Source organism: Kryptolebias marmoratus, linkage group LG15 (genome assembly GCF_001649575.2).
Source record: "Kryptolebias marmoratus isolate JLee-2015 linkage group LG15, ASM164957v2, whole genome shotgun sequence".
Lineage (NCBI taxonomy): Eukaryota > Metazoa > Chordata > Actinopteri > Cyprinodontiformes > Rivulidae > Kryptolebias > Kryptolebias marmoratus.
The window spans coordinates 7,723,456-7,748,495 of NC_051444.1; the positions used below are offsets into that span (position 1 = coordinate 7,723,456).

Sequence of the window (25,040 nt, forward strand, 5' to 3'; positions counted from 1 at the left end):
GAGCTGCTCCATCATGAATGGATCAGCTGGGGCCCAGTTCTCGGGCCCAGTTCTGGTCTATTTATGTTGAGTGCTGCTTTCATGAGTAGCTTTCCTCCACTGGGAGAGATCAATGACTTAATTCAAGAATAAATAAGCACAAGGGAGTTTCAGTTATAGCTACCGCCCCAGATATGCAAAATATATGACAATCATTGAGTTTTGGTTTTATTTACTTTAATAAAGCATTACAACTTTACTAGAAACAGGTAATAAACCACAATACAAATCAAAATGAAAATAAACCAACCAGTGCATTTCAACTACACAACCAAAGACTGAAAGTAAAAAGGTTTTATTTATCAAATTTAACTTGGTACTACGTGTATATATATTTTTAGTTTGTTTCGTTTTTACTTCTGAGTAGAAGAGTGACAGGAGATTCCACGCCTTTGTCAACATGCTGCTGTCAGATGTACAGAACACCGCTGGGGCATTGCACTCTTTTAAACCCTTTTGTTTCTTATCTTCTCACCTTCCAGTGTATTCCTCCGCCCATCAGCCCCCACCACAACATCAAAGTCAAAGTTAGCCACCGGGTGGTCAGCGGGTCGGATTGCAGCCCTCCACCCGATCTCTGAAAAACAGAGCAACTGAGAACGATGGAAAAAAACACATAGATACGATATATTTATAAATCGAAGCATTCCTCCATTAAACAACAAGTACCATAGCCTTAAGAATATCACATGATGAGGATTTTTCTTAAAAGACCCTTCAGGGACCACCCTGCAAAGGGCTGCAGGTCTTCTGAGTTTCTTGAAGATGAGTAATAAAAATAAATCGGTAAAATGTATTGCTCTGTGTTGCATGCTTGCAATGTATCAGTGTGGGCTGTAATGCAAATAAATTTACATGCATAATTTACATTTTTTAAAAATAATATCAGCCATTTCATGCAGGCAGTGTGGTGCAGCAGAAGTGTGAGTTTGTTGTGTGTCACCATGTGGAAAATGCCTTCCGTGAAGTCAAGGGTGCAGCTAACTCTGTCACAGCAGAAGAGCAGGGATAAGTTCTGGCCTAAATTTAGGCTTGTGTTATCAGTGTTCTGATATTAAAACTGACTGGTGCCACTTAGGTTTTCTTCCACTGACCTTAAAGCCAGCATGGGATGTTGCTCAAATGTAATCAGAGCTGAACTGAGGCAAAAATGTTTGTTTTAAAACAATCTAAACCAGTTGTTTAATCATTTCTATGATAATAAGTAAGTGTTTTATGTTGGAACAGGATTATATACAGATTAGAGACACAGGTATGTGACCTTTGCCAGCCTCATAAGCATACTATAAAAACAAGATGTGGGCCAATGTTTGTTCCGTGTTTATTGGTGACTGTCAACTAAATAAATACTACAGGATGACAAGTTCCCTGCTGCTGAACTTGAGTTTATGTAGAGCAGAAGCAGCAGAGTGGGGAGTTCAACAAATATTATCCAGGTAGCTGTATAAAAGGACCTACAACATTAAAACTCTTAACCTAAATCTACTAAAAATTACCAAAAGTACAGATTCCAGCTGCTTAAATCTCCTCATTCCCCCCAAAATGTCTCAGGCCGCATGATCAGTGGGTTTGTATAAAGGCACCGTTAACCTGCATGCAAAGTCAAGGTGTGATTGAATACCTTCATTTTCCTGGTCCTCTGGTGGTTCCAACAGCCTGATAAACTCCACATTAATGTGAAACTCCACTGCAACAATCAGGGCAACCTTCAGGAGTATCAACTGCAGCTGCTGAATGCCTGTTGGAGACAGACACAAATTAGTGCTTGCATACAGATGGCAAACTTTATGTTTTGAGTTAGGAAGCCAGGAGTCTCTCCTAAAAGAAGGTGGCTGGCTCCAGTCAGGTGAAAGTGTTTTAATATCTGGAAGCTTTGTGATGGAAAAATGAATGATGAGATTGATTGTAGGTCAGGTGCAGCTTTAGTGACGTGGCTGATGTTTCGTACTTTTGTAGTAAATAGAAATCTGAGCAAGATAGCAAAATTCTTCTATCATCAGGGCATTTACATCCACACTGCTATAAATACTTATTTAACAGTAGGTATGAATGTAGAGTATAATTAGATGAATAGAAATTTGTACTGAAAACAACAAAAACAAACTTGTTTAACTAGCTGAGGGTTAAAGAACGTGCTGTTCTTGTGCAAGTTGAACTTGGATTGGAAGTTGAGGGTATTTGTAGTAGAGTTGGACAGATATGATGGAAACTATAGAGTACAAGTGAAAGATCTGGACACACAGTTATAAAAACAATGACCACGCGTGTCCTCTGTGAAAACATGAAAACTTAAATTCAGCTTTGTGTTTTTAGTCTGTAAATTTTAATACTTACTGATGTGGTCTATGGCACCAGCACAGAACTTTCCATAAAACTTTTTGGCCCCTAAGGCCCGCAGGTCATGGATAGTAAAGGGCCAAAAATGGAGAACATTATTCCTTGAAAAAGAGTCCCTCTTCTCAATGACCACCACTTTGGCACCCATCAGGGCGAGCTCTATAGCAGTCCGCAAGCCGCAGGGACCTCCTCCGATGATGAGGCACTGAATGAAGAATAACAGACGTCATTAGAGAAATAATAATAATTATGGTAACATTTTTGTCATGCTATCAATAAACTGAGACTTTTAAAGAAAAGACTGAAATTTGGAAATGTCCACATTGTACAATGTGCATAACATTTCAACAAAACACTTTGCTGCTTAAATTTAAACACTTTGGAGTCTTACGCAGAGACACTTCAGGAGGATAAACTCTGACAAACAGTTCAGTCAGAGGATGACTACTTAGTGCCTGCATGTATAGACTGATAGTAGAAAACGTTGCACAATGGAAGGCAGTTTTCAAATGCCTGAAGTGATGCATTCATTACAAACCTGTCCTGAGGGATGTCCAGGAACAACCTTTACATAGTTAAGGTGTGATTCACACACAAGCCTCACCAAAAAAATGCATGAAGTCAGTTCACTGAGGTTACCGCATCCGTCTGAGTATGTGTGGCTAAAACATGATGTCAAGATTGAATGATAGATGAAAGGAGTGACGCATGTGTGCTGGCAAACGTTTCCTCTGAACTTATTAAAAATCTTTACAGAGAAAAATGTTCAGAGGGGAGATGTGTGCGTGTGCGTGTGCTTGTGCGTGTCGTGATTCTTATGACATTTAGTGACGAACAAAGCAGCATTCCTGCTGTGCACAGCAACGTGAACAGTCTCCTGTTTCGATAACCTCACCAAATCGGAGCCTAAAATATATATTTTTCCAGCTTCCTTAAAAGACTTCTCAGTAATCTAACCCAAGCAGGAAGCAGACAGAAGACTCACTTTCTGTCATCTGATGGAGCAACAATGAAGATAAAGAGGTTCCACATGTATCTGTGACATGAGACAAACTGTCTGCTGTTCATAGAGAAACATTGTAACCTGAGCTGGCAAAACAGAAAAAGAAAATCAAGAATTTCATTTTTGTGTTTTGGTGTTGTCATTTGGGAAATCATTTGTGCAGTTTGTAAATGCAGTCATATTTTTTGTTTTGTTTTATGACATGTTTTAAATATAGTTTTCTTATGGTTTGCAAAGTATTATGTATTATTATGTATTATGTTGTTGCATTTGTGGCTGTGTTAAACTTTGTCCAATGTTTCTGTACTTTGCATCTTAGCGCCAAACAGAGTGGCTGGGCTTTAGTTTGCCCATAACCTGCCTCTCTGAGAGTGGAGACAAACCCAACCATTCATCATCATCATCATCAAGTTGACATACTCTCAGGTGAGAAACAGGTGGTGGATGCTCTGCCCTGACAAGCTTGCATTTATTTATCTGAACAAAAGACAGTTTAGTTTATTGGTTCTTCATATAATCAGTGACAGAGAAGGACAACAAAATGTTTTAGCCACCAAAGTACAATAATTCAGTTTATTCAGATACAAACAGTTCATTGTTCTCTCCACTTACGTGACTGTTTTAATGTTTCTCTCATCCCGCAGCAGCTTGTTTTAACATTTTCCATTCACTGTTGTTGCAGATGAGTTTTTTTTTCACTCACTCTCTCTCTCCATGATAGTTTGTGTCACTTTTGCTGAGTCAGGAAGCACATTTCCTTCCAGTTTTCCACCTGTGTCCTCATTTTCCTGTGACCCTAACCTCAGATTGATATTAGTTCTCGACTTTAAAAATAATAAAAACTATCACAAACAGTGAGCAAAAACTAAACTTTATATGTGACTTATTATCATAGGAAAAGAACTTTAACCAAAAAATATTGTCTTTCTGATTATTTAAGTCCATTACATGAAAATATTTTGTTTTACTTAATTACAATTATAAAAGATTAAATCCAAACTGCCTTTCTAATTCACAATTAAATAAACTGTTGTTTGCCTAAAATGCTTATATTGTAGCATCTATCAATTCTGTAGTATAATATACTGTAGTATAAAGAATATTTTAAATTGCTCTGATCTACATCCAACTCAGAACAGCAAACATTAATTAGGACTTTAAAAATGAAACACTGATCTCATTTAGGGGAGTTGTCTATTGTTTTTTGGGGTTTGGTTTAGGGTTTTGTCAGAGATTAAGTCAGCCCGGTTGCTCGGTGACATGGTTTAAAATGGAGCCACAATGCTGTGACACCCTGCAGAGGACTGATCCATGCATGTTCACCGTACGGTAACTAAAGCAGGTGTATCTCGCAAAAGGAGTAAAAACCTGAAGTAGTTGAAGTCAGGGTGTAAAAGCATCAAAAGCTGCTCTGAGCTTCAAGTCACTTTAATTTGATTTCTAGATTTCGAATGCACTTTGAATACTGGAATTATTTCTTAAAACAGCAAAACATTCTAAAACATTTGATAAAGTGCACTGAAGATGACTTGCAACACAGGTCAATAAAATGACAGATTCTGCTGTAAACTGTAAAACTTTATGAGACACTCGCTGTGTTTTCTGCTGCCAGCTGTGTCAGGCCATAAAACACATGACATCACGTCCTTAAAAAGAGGTTTTGCGAAAGCAGCAAAATGAAGAAGAGGTGCTGAGTGATATCACATCTGTCACTGAGAGAAAACTGAGCTCCCATTAAAAAAAAAGAGTCATAACTAAATGATTTACCCTGTCGGATGATATAAAAGCAGACTGCCTTCCTGTGAGAGGTGAAAACAGTGTGCACGTTTAAACAGCTCAGAAAACTCAAAAATGATAGTTTCAATAAAGCCCACCATCTGTTGACTATAAGTCTCAGTGGTTTCACTTTACAGCACAGCTCCTGGTGTTGTCAGAGTTACTAAATTTAAGCAAGAAATTTTAACTAAGAAGTGTAGGAGAGAGATTATTTCTTCAAAATGATTAAAAATGTTATTATATATTTGGTTTGTGCCTTAAAATAACACAACCTAAAAACCTGGCCTCACTCTAAACATTTCAAACACATTTTTTATGATAACCTGAACCAGATGGCTTCAATTTTTCAAAAAAGACATCTAAAAAGTAGAGCTGAGTATAACTGGAGCCAAATAATCAGAGTTGTTGAGTGATGCCGTCTCTTTTTCTGTGTAATAACGACACTCTCTCCAGCTGGACACAGCTGACAGGTGAACTTTCCCTCAACACCTTTACTGCCCCAACCACCCAGAACACAGATATTACACACACCCCTACTGAAGGTTTGTTGCAAGAGTCTTATCATAATTCATTTCAAGAACAAATCTTGTATATCTTTCATCTGATGTGTGTAAACCGTTGTTACGCATGTATGCTATTAAAGGTATTTAGTTTGGGAATGTGTTTGTTTAAACATTAGTTTTGGGATGTTTTTTTTATTCAGTTTTGTCAAACAGTATTTGTCTGACAGTAGCAAAATGACTGCAAAGCATCTTCTGTCTTGCAGGAAGGAAAGAGTGAGTACTCCTGACTGAGCACATAAAGGTTGAATTAATGTAGACGACACTACCTCAGCACAGGCAACCTGTAGTTCACTTTAACAAGGTGTCAGAGTTCCACTTGAGGAGAAGGTACAAAAACACTTCCTAAATCACAAAACCTCACGGATGTGCTGTCTGTTATTACAAGAAATATTTTGTCAGCTTTGTCCCTTTTCAAATTTCTCAGTAAAATTCTCCAATTGCTGTTGCTAAACAAAACTAGTGAAGGTAGTTAGCTAAAGAACTGGATGGCCTTCACTTCACCAGATATTTTAATATAAATTACAACTGTGTGTGGATCTTACACTCCTCTGCAGCTTTCCTGGCCTTACAGTGCTGGTGCAAAATTCTTTGTGCGCTGCGTGGTTTTATGGTCCTAGATGGCTTCACTAACTACGCCTGTGAAGGTGTGGATAGGAAACATGCCACACATGCCTTGCAGAGAGGCCAACGCTCTGGCTGATATTTACCAAGCTAGTGGTTTCTCTGCTTTGTTCAGGCTTTTACCTTTTAATTTGCTGGTTTGTAAACTCATTTCAATAAACACATGTATTCAATTTCTACTTTCATGGTTAAGGCCAAGAAGCCGGGTCATCTAAACCGCAAAGTCTGCATCCAGATTCTTTAGAGGAGTTGCATAACCATTCTGTGAAACTACACATTTAAGTCTACATGAACAGAAAAATACATACAAGGAAATAAAATTGAACAGGTTCAGGAAATGTGGGGAGGAAGGTGGAATGAAACGCAAACATCCAGACTGTCTACAGTCTCACCATTTTTTAAATATTTTCAACCCAAATGTTATGTGCCTAAAATCACTCAGCTGTGAGCTCACAGGATAAAAAAAAGCTAAAAATGTGTGATGTACTTTGGATGCAGTCCAGAAAAAACATACGGTGTCAAAAAAGAAAACTGACACTGAATAATGAATAATGAAAATAAAAGCTACTGTATGTCACAGTTCCAAATAGGATAGAGTTTGCTCAGCCCAAATGTAAGAATGTGAACAAGAAGACTGACAAAGAAAATTCAGCTAATTTTGTCAAATGAAACAGAACAAGAACAAGAATAATACAGCTAGCCAAGAATGAAAAAAAACTTTTAAAAGAAAGGACTAAAAGTGAACAATTTTAATCGGTTTTTCTTTTGTAAAACTATATTCTGCATTCATGGTAAATACATTATTGTCACCCCCGTGTTTGTCTTTTTTCATCTTAAATATTACTATTGCCAGTAGTTAAATAAATACAAACACTGAAAGACTCCTGCAGCTGACAAACTGCACAAAGACACACCAGGTGCCACAATAGAATGATATTACTGGCAATATATTCAAATAAAAAATAATTACATTCATTTATTTTTAATAAATGGAGAGAATAAATGCATTTACATTTTGGTATCATTGCTATACTCCTTAAAAAATGATCAAGCCACTACTGCTGATTAGTAATTGTGTGTGTGTGTGTGTGTGTGTGTGTGAGAGAGAGAGAGAGTGTAAAAATATGGTTACAAAGACATAAATTAACTTACCTTTTTTCCCACACAAGTTTGGCCTTTCTTGTACTCTTTATGGGACATCCTTTTGTCTAACTTGCTCCACAGTGCTTTGGCCTTCCAGGTGGTGACCTTTGACTTCAGACCAGCATAAAAGGTGTTGTGCTCAGCGGGGTCGAGGTCCAATCGTCTGCAGAGCACATTGAAGGCCTGAAGGGTTCCTTTGCAGGTCGAGGCCTGGATGAAGTTCTCAAACAGCTTCCCCACATTGTTGCTCTCCTCCTGCATCTCACCCATCTTCCTCGCTTCAGCAGACCGTTTGGTGTACTGAGAGTCCTGCTCAGTTCAGCTCTCTCTGCTAGATGTGGCTACACCCTCAGCTTGGCCCGCACCGTCATGCCCATTCTGAGAAAGCAAGACACACAGGAGTGATGTCATTTCATGGCAAAAAGTCCAACACATGGCTTTAAGTAACTTGTGTTTTTCCATTACAACTTTCAGCCAAATAAAACTGCTATCTGTGGATTATTTTGTGCATTTAAAACAAATATAGACTAAAATGCTCAACATACTGAACATTAACATTAAGCTTTAGAATAGAAGAGCCTCAGTGACATTTCTCAACCCATTGTGTGAGTCAGAAGACATTGTTTGAGACATCGTAAGCTTCCACCCACATCAACAAGATAACATTTCAAGTACAGAGATGTATGCAGATACAGCACAAGGAAATCCAGCAGCAAATCAGAGTTAGTCAACATCAAGCAGCTGTTGAACATATTTACAGCTTTTGTTTTACACAAGCAGCTGCAGGAAGCTACAAATTGAGAACTGAGTGGTTTTATATTATATGTTTAAAAAGAAACAGTTCAACAACTCGAGGGTTCAATGACATCTCCAAAAAGAACAACAGAATTTAAAATTTACTGGACGTTTCACTGTTTTTTGCAGATTCATTTTTACTATAAACAAGACACGAAAATTATAATCTATTCATATTTTGTCTAAAACAATATTCTTTTACATTACTCAGCTTGTTCAACATGTTGGTGTTCTTACTGCCAAAACAGATTTATCTAAAGGTTCCAGGAGATCGACATTATGCACTCTACACTTCCTGCTGAACAGTTTACATGAAAAAGAGGGAAAAAAGGAGAACTCAAACAATGCAGTTTAAGTATTGTGACTGGAATTGAACAAGTAATGTTTATGGTATTATCTAAAGCAATCAGATTAGTTTAAAAGTGCGTGATTTAGTCTAGATGATCTCAGAGCTTAAGTATTTCTGGGAAATCTGACTGTTTCCCCCCGCAAAATCTCAAACTAAAATATTTCAGGACAGACATTGTTTATGTATTCAGTGTCGTCTGAATTTACACTGAACAGCAACATTTGCATATCTTGGCTCAAAAGTTCAGTGTCTACCAGATCACATAACATAATCACCGTCACATTGTGGAAATGTCTTTTCCAAGCTTTATCAAAGGGGAGTCTTACACGTTACAAACCTCTGCTTTATGTAATATTTACCACTAATGATCTGTTTTTTTAAAGTTTGTTTCTTTGCTCACATTTGTACATTTATACATATTGTAATTTCACATCTTCAACAATTCTTAAAAGCTGTATACAGTATACTGTCATGCGGGGTGGAAACGGAGATGAACCCAGAGTGCAGACTCATTCTTCAAACAACACTAATTTATTAAACTAAGGAAAAGAACAAAACAAAAGCTGACTTGGCAGCAACTAAAACATAACAAAAAAAGCCAAAACATGGCATGGCGAGGAAACAGCTAGACTAGAACGGCAAACAACAAGCAATGATCCGACGACTAGTGGGAGAAATGACCGGGTATTTGAGTGCTGAGGGTAACGAGGGAAGTGGAAACAGGTGAATGGAAATGATTACGGACAGGTGGAGATGGGCGTGGCAAGAAAGGCAAAAGAGTGACAGAGGAGGAGTGAATACTGAGCAGGAACACAAACAGGAAAAAAAAACCAAACTGAAAGCACAAATTAAAACCCACAGAAAAACCATAAAGAAAACCAAAACAGAAACAACAAAAATCCAAATCCTCACATATACTTACAGTGGATTGCATTTAATCTATTTTGTTGCCCTGCAGTCATTTTGATTATTAGTAATGGATGTACACAAAATACTTCAGATTAATTAAGTGAAATAAAACATGGGACTGTAAATCTAACTATAAGTCAGGATCAGACTTTACACAAACTGATAAATGATTATTTATACATGCTTAATGGAACACTGAGGTATGTGTGTAATTTTTGCTTACATACATGCCTGTGTGTGAAAGGCAGTGTTACAAAAAAATATACACTCATGTCAGAAAAAACCTAAACTGACAGAATAAAACACACTGAAACTATCCCTTCCATCCAATCAACCATCAAGCATTTTGAAAACCTGTGCCAGAACTCAACATCAAAGCGAAATGTGGACATTTTCTGCTTGAAGCAGAAACATTGTGGAAACAGTGGGTGGAGACCACAGCTTCCGAGAGTTTTGAGGGAAGCCTTCCTTTGAAATTTTAATGTCCCACGAAGTGGGTTGGGCATTGTTAGAGGAGAAGGAAGAGAAGCTGGGTTTTAAACACCCACAATAATCAACTATTACTCCTCAGGGTCACACCAGGCCCAGAGGAAGCGACACAACTGTGCTGTGCCACAATATTGTTCATATAGAGCTTCAGAGAGAGGCAGAGATGACCTCAGCTATGGGTCTTGAATCGTGCTCCAACAGCAACAACGTTTCTCCTCTGGCTAAAATTAGCATTTTAATTTGCACAAGATCCTGTTTAGCCTTGTGTTTGCATCCTGTTTTGGTTCTGTTGTTTCAGAGAAATGCTTAAACTGAGAAAGGGGCACCAAGCAGCCCACAGTAATGCTGCATACTCCAGCAGATCCTGCAGAGGCCCTAACAGTGAACAGCCAACCTTGGTGAGCTGACATTCCTCTGCCACGTGGCTGGTAGAGCTCAGAACCGTTCCACCAACATGAGTTCAACACACTTAGTGGCTCCACCAAGCAATGGAGCCGCCCCCGCAGTTTCTGAGAAAATGTATGGATTATTGCTGAGTAAAGAGGACGTACTATAATAAGTTCTAACCACTAAAGAAGACAATGTTTTTATGGATTTAAATTTGACTGAATTGACAGGATATCAGCTAGTTCAAGCAGGGTCAAGACCAAAGTAGATTGCTACTATTTTAAAGCAGCTCAGCTTCCAAAGATTTCATGCAAACACTGTCCGTTTTGGATTACACAGTTATTTACACAAAATTCTGTGGTTATTTTTACAAGCAAAAACAGCAGCAGCAACAACAAGCTGTAGCACTTCCAGCGCAGCCTGGAGCACTTCAGGCAGGAATATCTTATTTCTGCCAGTAAAACCATGCAATGCAAAACCAACGATTAAAAAAAATTACAAAATAATGTTTGCATAAATCGCTGTAGTTGTTTTTAGACAGCAGTATTCTACTTCGGTCCTAGCCCCACTTGGACTAGTTGAAATTAAACCTTTTTCTCTAATTTGAGTCTGTTCAAAGAGTGATCTACAACAGGTAAGATGTTAATTGTTTATAGAACCCCACTTCAAAAGATCTGAACTATCCTTTTAAAGCTTCTGTGCAACTGATATTTTTGATAATTGAGTCTAAATTGTTTCAAGTGTGCAAGTATGCTTCACATTTTTCGAAAACTGTTTAAAAATACTTTTTTTTTTCTTGTGCCTTCAGTGGAAAGCTCAAATGAAAGACACGTTAGCTGGTCTTTATGCTTTTACACTTCAGACAGTGAATTGGTAAAACAGTCACTGAACCATCTGCTGTACGAGTCAGCGAGGACTAATGAAAAGGTACCACTTACTGTCTTCTTTGGCCAAGTTGATGCTCAGCACTGAAACTACATTGTCTCTGACACAAAAACCATGACTTCATCACATCAGTCTGACAGAATGGAAAGTCAGCTGTGGGCAGACAGAGGAAACCCACAGAGTGACTGTAAAATGATAACTAATGACAAACGAAATGGAAAACACACACACACACATGCACACAAACACACAAATCCCAGCTAAAGCATATAATGGTTAACAGGATCAGAGAGTTTAACAGCACACAGGTTTACATTTCCTGTCTGTTTAAAAAAATGATTAAGTGAAACCAGCTGTGAAACTGACAAAAGTAATGAGGAGTGATTAATTTCTAAATAGAGAGGAATTTATCTAAAATCTGTGGTTTGTTCATGCTATTTTATACTCAAACCGCTAAACAACCACTGATACTTAATAAATTTGATCTTGTTTCAATTTACTGTCACACACTACTCAAAGAGACAAGTGTTTTTCAGTTGCTCAGAACCCACGCATGTCTGAGTTCTGGGTACAAAAAGAAATGTACTGATGTGCTCCTGAGAAACTCAGCCAAGATTGAGTTTTTAGTACGTTAAAAGAGGAATGTTAGGAATGTTAAAAATGTACAGTGTTACAGCACATCTAGAGAGAATAAATAAACACGCAAGCATTGTTATCTTCTTGATAACAATAAAATGCTGTCATTGTTGTTATTACATTTTACATTTAATTGATTGAAATATTGCCAGCATCATTAAAAGCCCTAAACAGTGAAATGATTAATGATGCACTTATCGTCTGTTTATGATAGTTATTTTGTTTGTGTTTGTTTGGTTCAAACTATTGTATGTCTCACAGAACCCAGATTTATCCAACAAAAACGTTGCACTGATATGGTTGAGAGTCTGATGTGTTGGGAAATGTGGTGGTTGTCTACCAAAAAAACAAGAAACAGGAACTCTTAAACTGTTTCATAAGCTGCAGTTTCATCACTCTGGCCTGAAGCAGGTTGTAGGTGTGTGTGTGAGTCACAATTAAAGATTAATCCTATAATTACTAGTATTTGGGATCATGTCTGCATGAAAGTCATAGCTGTACTCTTCCATGTGTCAGAAAACAAACGGAAAAAACTAACAGAGATGCCTTATTGACTGACTGATTCATGGAGTTTTTACCTTTTATATGTTTATCAAGACATGGATATCATTGAACTTTTTATATCTGAATGAACAACAGATCGAGGCCCAGTGATCCTTCCAAAGTCCATGCTGATCCGAGTCCTTTAACACAACACCGACTCACACAGCAACAAATCTGGATGTGACCTTAAGCTTGATGCTCAGGTCAAATCAGTGGTCAAGTTAAGCTTTTATCATTTAAGACAACTGCTCAAGGTCAAACCATTTCTGTCACAGCATCACTTTGAGAATTTAATCTGTGCTTTTATCTCAACTCGTTCAGATTACTGCAATGCACTTTATGTCAGGCTGGGTCAGTCGTCACTCGCTGGTCTCCAGCTTTTTCTTTTTGCTTTTTTCATTTCACATGAATCACTGTTACTTTTTTATAAAGGGAATGTTATTATCAATAATAAATTAGAAGAAAGTCTATATTAAAATAATAAAAAAGAAAGACAAGTCAACTTTTAACCACAATTATTTGCATGACAATAAATGAACAGATGTTTTGTTTAGTGACAGCTGCATATAGGACCACACAAAGTCAGACTGAGTGTTTGCCAAAAGCAACTTTAACTAAAACATACAGTCAAGTCTGACACTGAAAAACTACAAGGATAGTGGGCAGAATATCAAACGCATGAAGCATTTTTATTTGTTTCCACAGAGCACAGAGCTTCAGACTATTAAGAATACAATACAGAAATCTGACAAACCAAGGAAAACACTGAGAGTGCTGGGAAATTCACGTACTGTAATGCAGCCAGCCAGCAACAGTAATTACAGACTGAACTGAAGAAAACCAGGAAGGAACCTTCTGTAGACCTGATAAGGAGGCAGAAAGACTGTAGTTTTCAGCCTGTGGGGCTCTGGGGGCCTGGTGAAGGGCAGAGCTCCACACTATTATCTCAGCTCTCTAAAATCCGGCTGCATGTCTGGACAGCAGATCCAAAACAAAAGAAGAAGTTTCAGGTGCATGACAGCTCACTGACAGATAAAAGTAAATGTCAGTCAGTTTCAGAGGAGAAAACAGTTATTTTTACACAAACAGGAACAGCCATGTGACACTGGCTGCCTCCAGGCTCAACGAACTCACGAGATGTGCTCAAAACATGGATCTCTGGCAAAAGATTTATGTAGACACACTGAGAGGAGGTACACCTGCCCAGCTACTGGAAACAGCCCTGTATTAGAGCAATCTCAGTGACCAACCACACATTTTTGTGTCCAAGTTAAAAAACTAGCTTTATATACTGTGTACATAATGTAAAAATGAACCAAAAACCCTTACAAAATGATCCTAAAGCATCAAAAATGTAGCATCAGAGTTAAAGATCTGACAGTATCTGTGTTTAATCTACATCAGAGGGGCACAATGAAGGTTTAGTAATATTTCAGGAACGGCAAACAAGCCAGGCTCAGAATAGACAAGTGTCACGTTGCAGAAGAAAACAACATGTGACCTGAAAATATAAAAACATGGATAGAGCCTGCAAACAACTCTGATCAACAGACAAGAGTTCTGGGTTTGCTTGACTTAAATTGGCAGAACTAAATGTTTAAAAAGGATTGTTTGCAGCACACTATAGAATAAGCTGCAAAACGGAACTCGTTTTAGCAGGAAATGAATCGTGGTGATGCAACACCAACACCAGATTTTTCCTGGATAGTATGTTTGGCTTCCTGTGAAGATCAAAGTTCAGAGGAGTTCTGTTTGGTTTCACTTCAGTTGTTTTTAAGCATGTCTTAAGTATTTTTAAATGTGCTATTTTCCCTGTCAAAAGGAACTGAATAAGTGACTTTGGCCGAAATGTTGGTTTTGATGCTGCATAGCGATGCAGCGTAGCGAAACCTTTTAAAAAGCAGAAATGATTTGAAGCACTCAAAATAAAATGCATTATTTTAATCTGACCTGAAGTGACTGAAAAAAGAGTCCTACTGATCAAAAACGAACTTTGATTGCAGCAATTGGTTCTTTAAACTTTTTCTTTTTTTAAATATTACAACATAACAAAAGAAAATTATTTGATTCAGTTCCTGAAAGTAAGTAAACACCACCTCAGATGAATAACACATGACAAATATTAGATGTCATGTGATTTTTTTAAAGTAAGTAAGTAAGAATATGAAGAATTGCAGTTTTTTATAGAAGTTTTGAAAATAAATAGCAGCCAGGTACCATCATTCAGATGAGTTGATGAACTGATCATTCATCAGTTTAAAAACATTCAAGACATTCTCAGCAAAACTCAAGTTCAGACTTGTTAAAACCCTCAGAGCTACATCCCAAACTCGACTGATTCCAGTTAGAATTTCAAATGTAAAAGTTTGTGACAGTAAACAGAAACAGACTGAGCAAGAATGACGTGTTTGGAGGAGTTGCCAGGTGCAAGTCTCTTCTTTAAAAAATAACATTTTGGGAATGCAAAGTTTTCTCTGAACAAACCACAAAATTTCTGCAACAATGTTGTTCAGAGAGACAATTGGAGATCTTTGGACATCATGCAGATAAATGTTTGTCAAAGACTAAACGCAGTACATCAGCACAAAGACCTCAGACCAACTGTTAAGCAAAGTGGTGTTAGAGTGATGCTTTGGGTTTGTTCAGCAGCTTCAACTTCAGTCAGTTTAGTTCATCTTGAACATCTTTGAATAAAAAGGTATTCTAGTCAAATCCGAGGCCTCTGTGTGACAGCTGAAGCTTTGTTGACTTTGGGTTGTGCAGCAGGACAGTGATTCCAAACACAGCTGGAAATTTACTACAGCCCATTTGAAAAAGAAAAGAATCAAGTTCAAAGTCCAAACCTTGATCCGATTAAGGGGCTGTACATAAAATAATACCTCTGACCTGACTGAACTGAAGCTAAATATTTAACCACAGCAAAGTAAGAAACTGATGCAGAAAATCTTTTTTTTTTTAAGTTGTTGCTGCACAAGTTGGTCAAATGAGCTTTGAATCATCAGGTATTTTTAGTTTTTCACACACTGCTTCTGCTTTTTGTCTTAGTTTCTGTTAAAAATAAAATATCAATATAAAATATATCTTGTATTGCTGTTCATCTGAGTTTGTATTTCCCTCATTATAAAACCTGATAAAGATCAGATCATTTGTTTTATATTGTCACAAAAGGTAAAATCTTTAGTTACAACTCTGTAGCTGTCTTTTCCAGTTCCTTTTGGTGTTAACATCACAACAAAACCTTGCACTTCCCAAAAGCGTCACGCCTCGGGGAACAACGTGCCCCACCTGTTTCTGGTGGTTCCTACCTCTTTTGTGAAGCCGATGCCTGGACGCATGTGTCTGTTTTTATGCAGTGGAACAAGGAAGGAAACGTGCTGCAGAGAGGAAGAAGAACGTTTACAACGCCTCGCTGCCAATAATGACTCCAAGCTTCCAACCTCAGAGAGATCATTGAGCTACACAAAACACATTTACTTTGTTTTCATCCACATGATGTCCTTTTAGCTCTTATTGCTTTATAGTTGATTAATTAAATCTTGATTGATTTAGCAAATGTATTTAGTCTCTATTTATTCGTATTTGCTGTTTATGAAACTAGAAGAGCAGAAGTATGCTCATACTTTGCTTCAAGATTGAATGATTTATTAATCTGAATGCAACTGACCTATGTTGTTACTGTAATATAAAATAGGAGGCTAAATCTGCTATTACAACACTGAGATTCTCTGGGATCATCATCTTTGACTCATCCTGATCTGTGAATGAATGGTTTTCAGACAGCGTGTGTCACATGCAGCTCAGATTTACAGCTCTATGAGTCTATAAGATTTGTTATCCATAGCCACTGCATAACTGGAGCCTGTGCAGCTTCCCACCACACTGTTGTTAGGTTAAACTACAGTAAAGCTGCTAATTGTAGGCTAAAATCGAATGGCTGGCACTGTAATTTACACTTTTATTTGACTGAAGTGGTACTAAAATCTGTGTCTTAAAGTTGATTCAGACCTTTTGGGTAAAAACATGTGGATGTTTTGTAAATGTCACCGGGATTAGTTTGCTTTTTTATAGCATTTTCTCTTGTGTTGCAATTAAGTCCAACATGTGAGTTACTTTTGTTCAAATAAATCTGATGAACAGATCTGTTATCTATTGATGGTTACTTGAGCTCAGGAGTCACCTCAGAGCTGAAACAAAGCCTGAATCAGAATTAAACTTGCAAATAACTGAGCATATCCACAACATAGCCTTTCTAAAGCTTAAGTATAAATTCTAAAATACTTCAAACTGACTGAAGCGAAATGTTCTTCATTACTTGAGCAAAATATTTTCATTTTAAATTTGATGCAAGTAAAACTTTCATTAAAAATATCAGAAAATAGTGTAACATAATTGGTATTACAGCGATGCTGAAGTTGCAGTTAATCAAAGAGATTATTTTTCTTTCCAAAGCTCTTTTTCTTGACTTTTTTTAAATATCCCAGTTTTTTTAAAGCACATTAACTATTTTAATTAATTTGTTCCTTTATCATAATTGTTTTATGAAAGCTTTATTCTAAACTTCTAAACTTTATAGTAAAAGAAAAGATTGAACACAAACTTAAATATGTTATTTAAAGAAAAATAACCACAAAAACAACATGTTCTCACAGGCTGCTCAACTATTGCTGTCCCCACTCCCAGTCCTAATTTGATTTTATTTACATAACTCCTAAAGACTGTACGAGCACTCTGAATGATGCTGAATGATCACATGGTCCAGTGTTTCCTATGTTAAATGGGATAAGAGACAAAGTTAAACCTCTTTCCTTTGCATTTTGAAGACATCAATCATCTCTTATCAAAAACTGCCACTTCAGATACTTTAAGACCCTTTAACACAATTCAATCAGATGCTGAATCTTTCAAAATCTGGGCTCACCTTTTTGTAAAGCACTGAACAGGCAAAAGGTTTATTTACATATTTACAGACTCAGGAGAAATCTCTGTAGAGGACAAAGGAAAACATCTGCTGAATTCACAGACTCAGTAAGACTGAACATCATTGGCAAAGGACACAGTTCTTTGCTGTATCAGCAACTGATTTAAAGTCCAAACAGAAGAAAATAAGCTCCTGAAACAACCATCTTTTATTTCTAAACTCATTGAAGATAAAAATGGAAATCATGGATCATGTGCCCTCTCAGGCTAATCAGAAGAGTGATCGTCCAGTTTATTATCAGCACATATGATAGTATGAGGTTGCATTTTACAAATAACATGAGAAGCATGAACATCTGGGAGGGTATATTAATGCTGAACAGTATATGCAGTAAAAAATGGTAATGGATTGTATTAATATCACTCTCTTCTACACTCAGCCACATTTACTCATTTATTTTTTTAAGCAACAAAATGCCATCTTTTATCTGCTATTTATTTTAATGCATAATAAAACATAGATAATAAGTTTATGGACAGTCCAAACTGAAGATACAGTAACATCTTATATTTTAGTGAAAATGGAAAAACATTTGTACATAAAAACTGCAAAATAAGTGGTTTCATCAGAATTCAAGCTCTTCACAAATGTCACAATTAAACTAGTTGATAATGTTTTTGTAACATTTTCACAAATGATTTCTTGCATTTTCAATTTAAATAATTTCTTTTGACTTTCTGTTATAGCTCCTGGATGACTAAATGCAATAACTAGATGCAAAAACAAGTTCAGTATCAGTGTGTGTCAGTATTTGAACGATGTTCAGATGTTTGCACACGGATTAGCTGAGCTTCATGATTAGAAAGGTTGATTCTTTCAGCCTGGGGAAAGGGGGGACATTTCATCTTCACCTACTGTAAAATATGCAGGAAATGACTTCTCACATAACAGGAGGAAGGAGGATAACTGCTGTTTGTCTGACTTTTTAAACCTTGAAAAGCATGCTGGAAACGATGCATCATCTTGCAAGCTGCATGAATCATAACGGGGCTGAATGTTCAGACAGCATGTGAAGACAAACAAAGAGGTGGTGGGGTTAAGGGGGGGAGATTTATCCTCACTGCTCTTTTACTTTTCCATCAGGAAAAAGCCCTTATTTATGTTCGATCCAGATGTGTATTTGATCAGCAGCTGCATGTTAACCTGCTGCTCTCACTGGAAAACATCAACAAAGACCTCCTGTCTCTCTGCCAGCAGCTTCATTCAAAACCCTGCACCACACCACACCTTTCTTTATTACAATATAGTTGTGTCACTGTAACCTAAAAGTCAGGCTGGGAGCCATTTAAAGTCCGGAAGCTGCAGAGCAGGTGGAGTCAGTCTGAGAAAAGGCTGAAACGAACTATAATGATGGGATTTAGACGTTAAAAAAAGCCTTGGGCACTGACTTTACCTGTCTCTGCTCTGCTGTCTTTGAACTTATAGAAAGCAGTCATTCCAGTTTTGAATAGATATGAGATATGGGTTTGAGGAGTTACGCAGGCGCTTATACAACTGATTTATGGCACTGAGCAACAGGATGGTAAAAAAAAGAGAAAAAAGCAAGTTGCACAAGCTGAGATAACCTTTGTGTTATCAGGAAGCACAGATACAAGCCCAGATGTCTGACTCCTCTCAATCAAGAGTTCATGATAACAGCTGGATCTTAGCACGTGTTTCACAAAGTCTTTAGAAATAATCAAACTTTTAACAAAGTCTTCTTCACACAAACTTAAATATGTTGGTATCTAGTTCCAAATAACTTCTAATGAAATGGTTGGCTCATAAAGTGTTAAAGCATATTTTACATACTACAGTCGAGTCTAATCTTGTCAAACAGGTCAAAATAATCTGCCAGGTGCCTCCGGGTCTCACCGGGGTTAACCGACACACACAAAGAAAATCCAGAAAAATCTTACCTCAAATGTAAATCTAAACTCCCCCTGGTTCCAGTGTCTTCTGACAGAAAAAGAGGTGCTGGTCTGTAGTGAAAACTGCGTCCTCTTCAGTCTGACTGACAGTTTGAGCAGCTGAGTCTGAGGGCGGTCCTCAATGGGACACATCCCAGAACTGCTACCGTCCAAAGCTGCTGTTTAATCCCATTTAACCCAATACCTGCCTTCTGACGAAAACCGGAGGAAATTAGGCTTCCAACTTTATAAGAAACTGGACTCGTGGGATTTAAAATATGATGTGTCCGCGAGAGCAAAATTCCAGTCTAAATCAATCAATCAATCAATAAGCACTTCATCCTGATACAAAGTGTACTTTAGTCTGAGACTGCCAGGCGCCACACGTCCCCAGACCCCAGATTGACAAAAAAAACTTAACAGCCCACGTTTCACCGCGTGTCAGCAGAAACTGAAATCACTGAATAAACTCTGCAAACTCATGAGAAATCTGTGGGCCAGCATGTTTAACATGAGAGTCAATGCTGCCATCTTGTGGTTGGTTTAATGAACTACAGTTTGTGTTTTGATTTGTTTGTCTACACTCAGTCAAAAAATAAATAAGCAACTACAATAATGCAGTTTAAAAGTGGTCACATGTTGGAGCCAATCTTGGATTAAACAGTGTTAAATAAAATAGCAACTTTCTTTTTTGTTTTCATGGGTTTGCATTAGTTTGAAATGACCTGTAAGAGTTAAGATTTTTTCATACATAGTATCTAAATTGCCTTATTTGTTAAATGCATACACATTTGTATGTAGCTCATAAACTATATGTTGTGCTACTAATTGGTTGTGCAAAAGAGCAGGTAAAAAGTTTGTCAGTGGCGAAGTTGCCTGTTGATTGGATAATTAGTCCTTAAAGGGAATTAAATGAGAGTAATGATAGGAATGAAGGATGTCAGGTTTTTTTTAAATGCCACACAACTTTAAATCACATGAGGAGTTAGAAACCTGAAAACTAATCCACTGCAATCACTAAAACTGAATTACTAGTTAGATCAAATACTTGTAGAGCAGTGGTCTCCGATCCTGGTCCTCGAGGGCCACTACCCTGCATGTTTTCCTTGTTTCTCTGCTCCAACACACCTGATTTAAATCAATAGGTGATTAACAGGCTTCTGCAGAACAAGAAGAGGTGATTTAACCACTGAATCAGGTGTGAAGGAGCAGAGAAACAAGGAAAACATGCAGGATAGTGGCCCTCCAGGACCAGGGTTGGAGACCCCTGCTGTAGAGTATAAAACTGTCAGTTCTTAGATAAATCTTTGGTCTTTCTGCCACAAAATAGTGAAGATAAAATGAGCTTAAAAGCCACTTTCCGATTATCTTCAACACATTAAAAAGACGTGAACAGTTATTTGGATGTGTTTTAAATGTGTTTAGTGTTTTAAATGTCTCTGTGAACATTTCGAGACTCCAGTGATATCAAGGCTATTGCAAACTTTTGATTGTCCTTACTGAATTGCTTATTTTCTTATTTAGACTCTCTAGATGTCTTTTACATGATGTCTCTTTTTGGGAGGTGTTTCTAATTCCACGTTTTATCAATTTAATCAAAGTTCTTTTGATTTTAAAGCCTTTCATTATTTTTGCGAGTAATTTCAAGTCGTGTGTCATGTTGAAAATGACTGGTTTGTTCATGCCATTTTTAAAAAATAAGCTCTTTCCAGCCCAACTCGTATTTGGCTATTTGTTATTAAATAAGTGAAGAGAATGTAGGTCGTATAAAGTTCGATGCCGGTGTGAGAGCAGCATGAATATACAGGTGTGAGGTGATTATCATGTTGTGACGGAAACTGACGCTGTTTTGCTCTCAGCGCAGCATCCGCGCCACACCCTCCTCTTCCTCCTCCTCCTCCTCCTCGGTGCGCAGCAGCAGCAGGACCATCAGCAGAAGCATGATGCGATCTGCCCTGACAGTTTGGGCTCTGACAGCTGCAGTCTGCCATGGCATCCTCCCTGAGATCGTGGACCGGGGGATCAACCACATCGTGGAGGGACCATCCGAGCTGGACCGCATATTTGTGGAGCAACTGCCGGAGGATCCGCAGCTGAAGCCCGAGGATGCGCTCCCCCAGGTAGGCAGCTGAAAGTCTCAGTCAGCACGACATGGCATTATCACCCTGCATTAGCCTTCCAAACACACTGAAAACATATATTTAAGAGAAAAGAGTTTAGAAGCAGGTGTGGTTTTATTGTTGTTATGTTTTTTAATCTATATTTTATCTCCATCCAGGTAAACAAGAGCTCTCATCACAGTGACCTTCCTCAGAGTCAGAATGAAACTGTGTCTGATAAGGTGACTGCTAGTGAAGCTGTTCACTCATCACTAGACCAGGTAGGATTGTTAAATAAAAAGAAACGGTTTGTTTAATTAGTGAATAAAGCTCAACAAATGTCTCTCCTTTGCACAGAAGGCAAACATTACTTCAGCTGTCCCAGACAGTGACCTGGAGAATGATATCGATCATGTAAGTTTATTCTGTTTGCTTTCAGTCAGTAAAAGATAATGTGAGCAGAAAAAAAGAAAATTACTTTTGAAAAAAAAAGAAAAAAAATCTTGTTTTCAGATTTTTAGCTGCTGGGCCTGAGCTTCCCCAACCCTGGAAAGGTTGCATAATATCTGCTGACTCAGCATTCTGTCAACAGATGGATCTTTATTTGTCCGTGCGGTATATTAATAAAATTAAAGTAGAGAACAGGAAGTGCATGCAGCTGACTTGTCAAAAGAATTTCTCAAAATGATGACTGTACAAAACCCACTGGGGAAAAATGTGTGTATGAATAATTGATGATGTGCTTGGAGCTTTCGCCTGCAACCGGGATTTACTATCAGGACTAAAGTTTTTAAAAGATAAAGTTATTTGTCAACAAAGGTTAGTCATAAGATATTCTGATGGACAAATGAAAGTCCACTGGTTACCCTGAACAGAATTAGACAAAAACGATCATCTTGTCTTTCTTGTATTTACAGGGATGCGTCACTGATGATGACTGCGAGGAAGGAAGATACTGCCTTTCTGACACACACAACTCCAAGTGTCAGCCATGTAAAGAAACGGATGTGGTAAGAGCATCATTGGTTTGGTTAGCTTCAAATAAAACATGTTTAATGTGCTAATTTTAAATTGTCAGTAAACATTAGCACGTAGAGCCATGCAGTCATTAAATATGGCTCTGACTTATCATTCAGTGTAACATACAGTATAAGAGTTATTGTACTGTTAACAATTATGCATTTAGCTTTTGATGCCTCGCTTTGAGATGCAGAAATAAAACATTACTTTTAAAATTTACACATTCATTTCACAAAATTATTACTAAGAAAATATTCCATATATTTCCAAATATAATATTTAGATATAAAACATTAACTGCATCATACTTTAAGAAGATCAAATGACCATTGTGCATCCCTGATTATATTAGCATTATTTTAGTGGGATAAACTGTCTTTATATAAAAATAGTACTTAGAGCTTTCTTAAGCATTATGCTGTCTAAACAACTAGAGTTTTTGTCTCTCTCACACAAGTACTTTTGTGCTACTGGGGTTTCACATGCACTGCATTGCAGCGTTTTCCACAAGTGTAACTGGAGTGTGTTGTTTATGAACGTGAGCTTTCTGCCAGCTTCACGTGCAAGAACGGACCGAGTCAAGGTTAAATAAGAGCCTGTCCCTTCAGTCGGATTCAGTGGTATTCAAAAATCATTTTCATTTCATCTTATTTTTTACTTTTACTTTGGTGTTCTGATTTGCTAATTTGATTGCATTGTCTCTAGAAGGAGTGGTTTTGATATAGCAGAGTAATCCAGAGGGATAAACACGTTGGCAGGCTGCCAAACAAAAGTGCAACGCTCAAGGATAATAAATATAGAGAGCAGGGTCTGTGTCTCGTCAAAATCGCTGCACTGAAGAACTGTGTGTGGAAATAACCAGAGCACTGACTGTCCCATTGCACATCTAAGAGAGTGTGACACGAGGAACTCATCTCATCAAACTGACCTGCTGATCTGTTTCCAGTTTAATCCCACGAGGTCATCAGATTTCAAGCTTGAGAAATCATTCATTTCATTAATGCTTTGTTAAACACTGTGCAGATGTTCTCATTTCTGTGTATATTAACACCAGAGTTAACATGACTGTCTGCTTCAGTAAATGTTTCCAAAAAGGAAAGAAATCATGTATTTTTTCAGCCTTGTACGAAAGATGTGGAGTGCTGCAGTGACCAGCTGTGTGTGTGGGGTCAGTGCAGCCAAAATGCAACAAACGGAGAGGCTGGCAGCACTTGTCAACAGCAGACTGACTGCAGCCCTGATCTCTGCTGTGCTTTCCATAAAGGTACAACATGGCACACTGTGCACCCTTATTTTCAAATCAGTCATTGTCCCTGTTCCCCCCCAGGACACAAGTGGGTGTTTCTTTTCTGTGCTCAGCCCTGTCCTTCCCTGTTTGCTTGGCCAAACCCATTGAGCGTGAGAGCTGCGTCAGTGACTCCAACCACCTGATGGAGCTGTTGTCCTGGGACACACAGGATGGGAGGCCCAGGAAACACTGTCCCTGTGCAGGAGATCTTCAGTGTCAGCACCTGGGGTAAGAACAGCATCTGCATTTCCTGATATGTGAAATCTGAGCTGCTTAAACGTGTTTATTTAATCCTGAACTAATCGTTACTGTGGTGCTCCTCTGTTTGACAGGCGGGGGTCCATGTGCTTAGAGAGAGAGGACTCGAGTGAAGAGGACCTGACTGACTCGCTGTACTCAGAGATAGACTACATACTTTAGACTGCTTCAGACCCCCCCCGAAACATAGCACTTTTGCCACTGTAATCTAAAGCTGTAACATTTTAGAGCAAAGAAAATAGATGAAAAATACATATTCCTAATGTTATTTGTCACAGTAGTGGTGTCTGAATCCAGTTTGTGCATCTTTTGCGTTTACTTAAATCAGGATGAACAGAAACAGATAAATAATAAAACATTAGGGATTTTGTTTCCATATTTTTGCTAATGTCACTTTGAGTTTGTTTTTTCTTCTAACAAAAAGATCGTAGCTTCCAAAGTTCACATCTTCACTCAAAGTACTTTTCTGAAAGATAACCAAATCTTTTGTCTTTATTGCTCTTGTGTATTTGATTTTCTGTTTGTTTAATGAATATTTTTTTATTCTGTGCCACTATATTTCAGTAGTTTGTAGCAGAAAATATTCTACATCCACCCACAACTCCAACTCATTGTGATTAATCTGGTGTAAAAGTGTTATTTGTAACTGAAAACTCAAACTATGGAGGTGCTGTATGTTTGTATCCTCTGATGTGGACACATAGAAACTATTAACAACAAAAAAGGTTCCATCCAGCTGCAGTCGATCTCTTAAATCAAACTTCAGGTCAGTTTAAACAGAATGGGATTGCTCTGTATCGAAGGGTCTTTCCAACGTTTTTACCTTACAGAAGACTGTAAAGATCACAAATTCAGAAATGTTGATTTGCTGATGGTATTAAAAAAAATTCTAGCTGAGATATATTTCTTATCCCTCGTTTTCTCAGTTGCTTACAGGTTTTAGTTTTCTGGAGTCTAATCAGGTAAACATTTGTTGGCTGGAATGACAATTATCACCAACACTTCAGCTTTTAATATTACAGATGGATTATTA

The 25,040-nt window shown here is 37.8% G+C and overlaps 2 protein-coding genes across 14 annotated transcripts in view; one reads left to right on the plus strand and one right to left on the minus strand.

Annotated features, from left to right (window-relative positions):
- The window catches only part of mical2a (microtubule associated monooxygenase, calponin and LIM domain containing 2a), a 37,351-nt gene extending 17,637 nt beyond the window's left edge, over nucleotides 1-19,714 (minus strand). For 11 of the 13 annotated variants that reach the window (XM_017404580.3, XM_017404588.3, XM_037979832.1 and 8 more), the window contains exons 1-4: nucleotides 7,492-7,752; nucleotides 2,374-2,581; nucleotides 1,661-1,777; nucleotides 515-616 (exon numbers count right to left, since the gene is read on the minus strand). In XM_017404580.3, the coding sequence (XP_017260069.1) occupies nucleotides 515-616; nucleotides 1,661-1,777; nucleotides 2,374-2,581; nucleotides 7,492-7,752 (688 nt within the window). Of the gene's footprint in view, nucleotides 1-514; nucleotides 617-1,660; nucleotides 1,778-2,373; nucleotides 2,582-7,491; nucleotides 7,861-19,351 lie in introns of those variants that run through there. The other 2 variants (XM_017404560.3, XM_017404632.3) reach the window with 2 other exon arrangements.
- A 1,524-nt stretch (nucleotides 19,715-21,238) lies between these two features.
- On the plus strand, nucleotides 21,239-24,904 carry dkk3a (dickkopf WNT signaling pathway inhibitor 3a). The gene is made up of 7 exons (XM_017442127.3): nucleotides 21,239-21,462; nucleotides 21,621-21,722; nucleotides 21,799-21,855; nucleotides 22,359-22,451; nucleotides 23,581-23,725; nucleotides 23,821-23,977; nucleotides 24,082-24,904. The coding sequence occupies exons 1-7, from the start codon at nucleotides 21,283-21,285 to the stop codon at nucleotides 24,167-24,169; spliced, it is 822 nt and encodes a 273-aa protein (XP_017297616.1). The 5' UTR covers nucleotides 21,239-21,282; the 3' UTR covers nucleotides 24,170-24,904.
- The last annotated feature ends 136 nt before the right edge of the window (nucleotides 24,905-25,040 follow it).

Excerpts from the sequence above, each read along its gene's own strand:
- dkk3a (XM_017442127.3), top strand. The coding sequence starts at position 21,283 with ATGATGCGATCTGCCCTGACAGTTTGGGCTCTGACAGCTGCAGTCTGC. Across the intron at positions 21,463-21,620 it reads CCGAGGATGCGCTCCCCCAG|GTAAACAAGAGCTCTCATCA; the intron begins GTAGGCAGCTGA and ends ATCTCCATCCAG. Across the intron at positions 22,452-23,580 it reads CATGTAAAGAAACGGATGTG|CCTTGTACGAAAGATGTGGA; the intron begins GTAAGAGCATCA and ends GTATTTTTTCAG.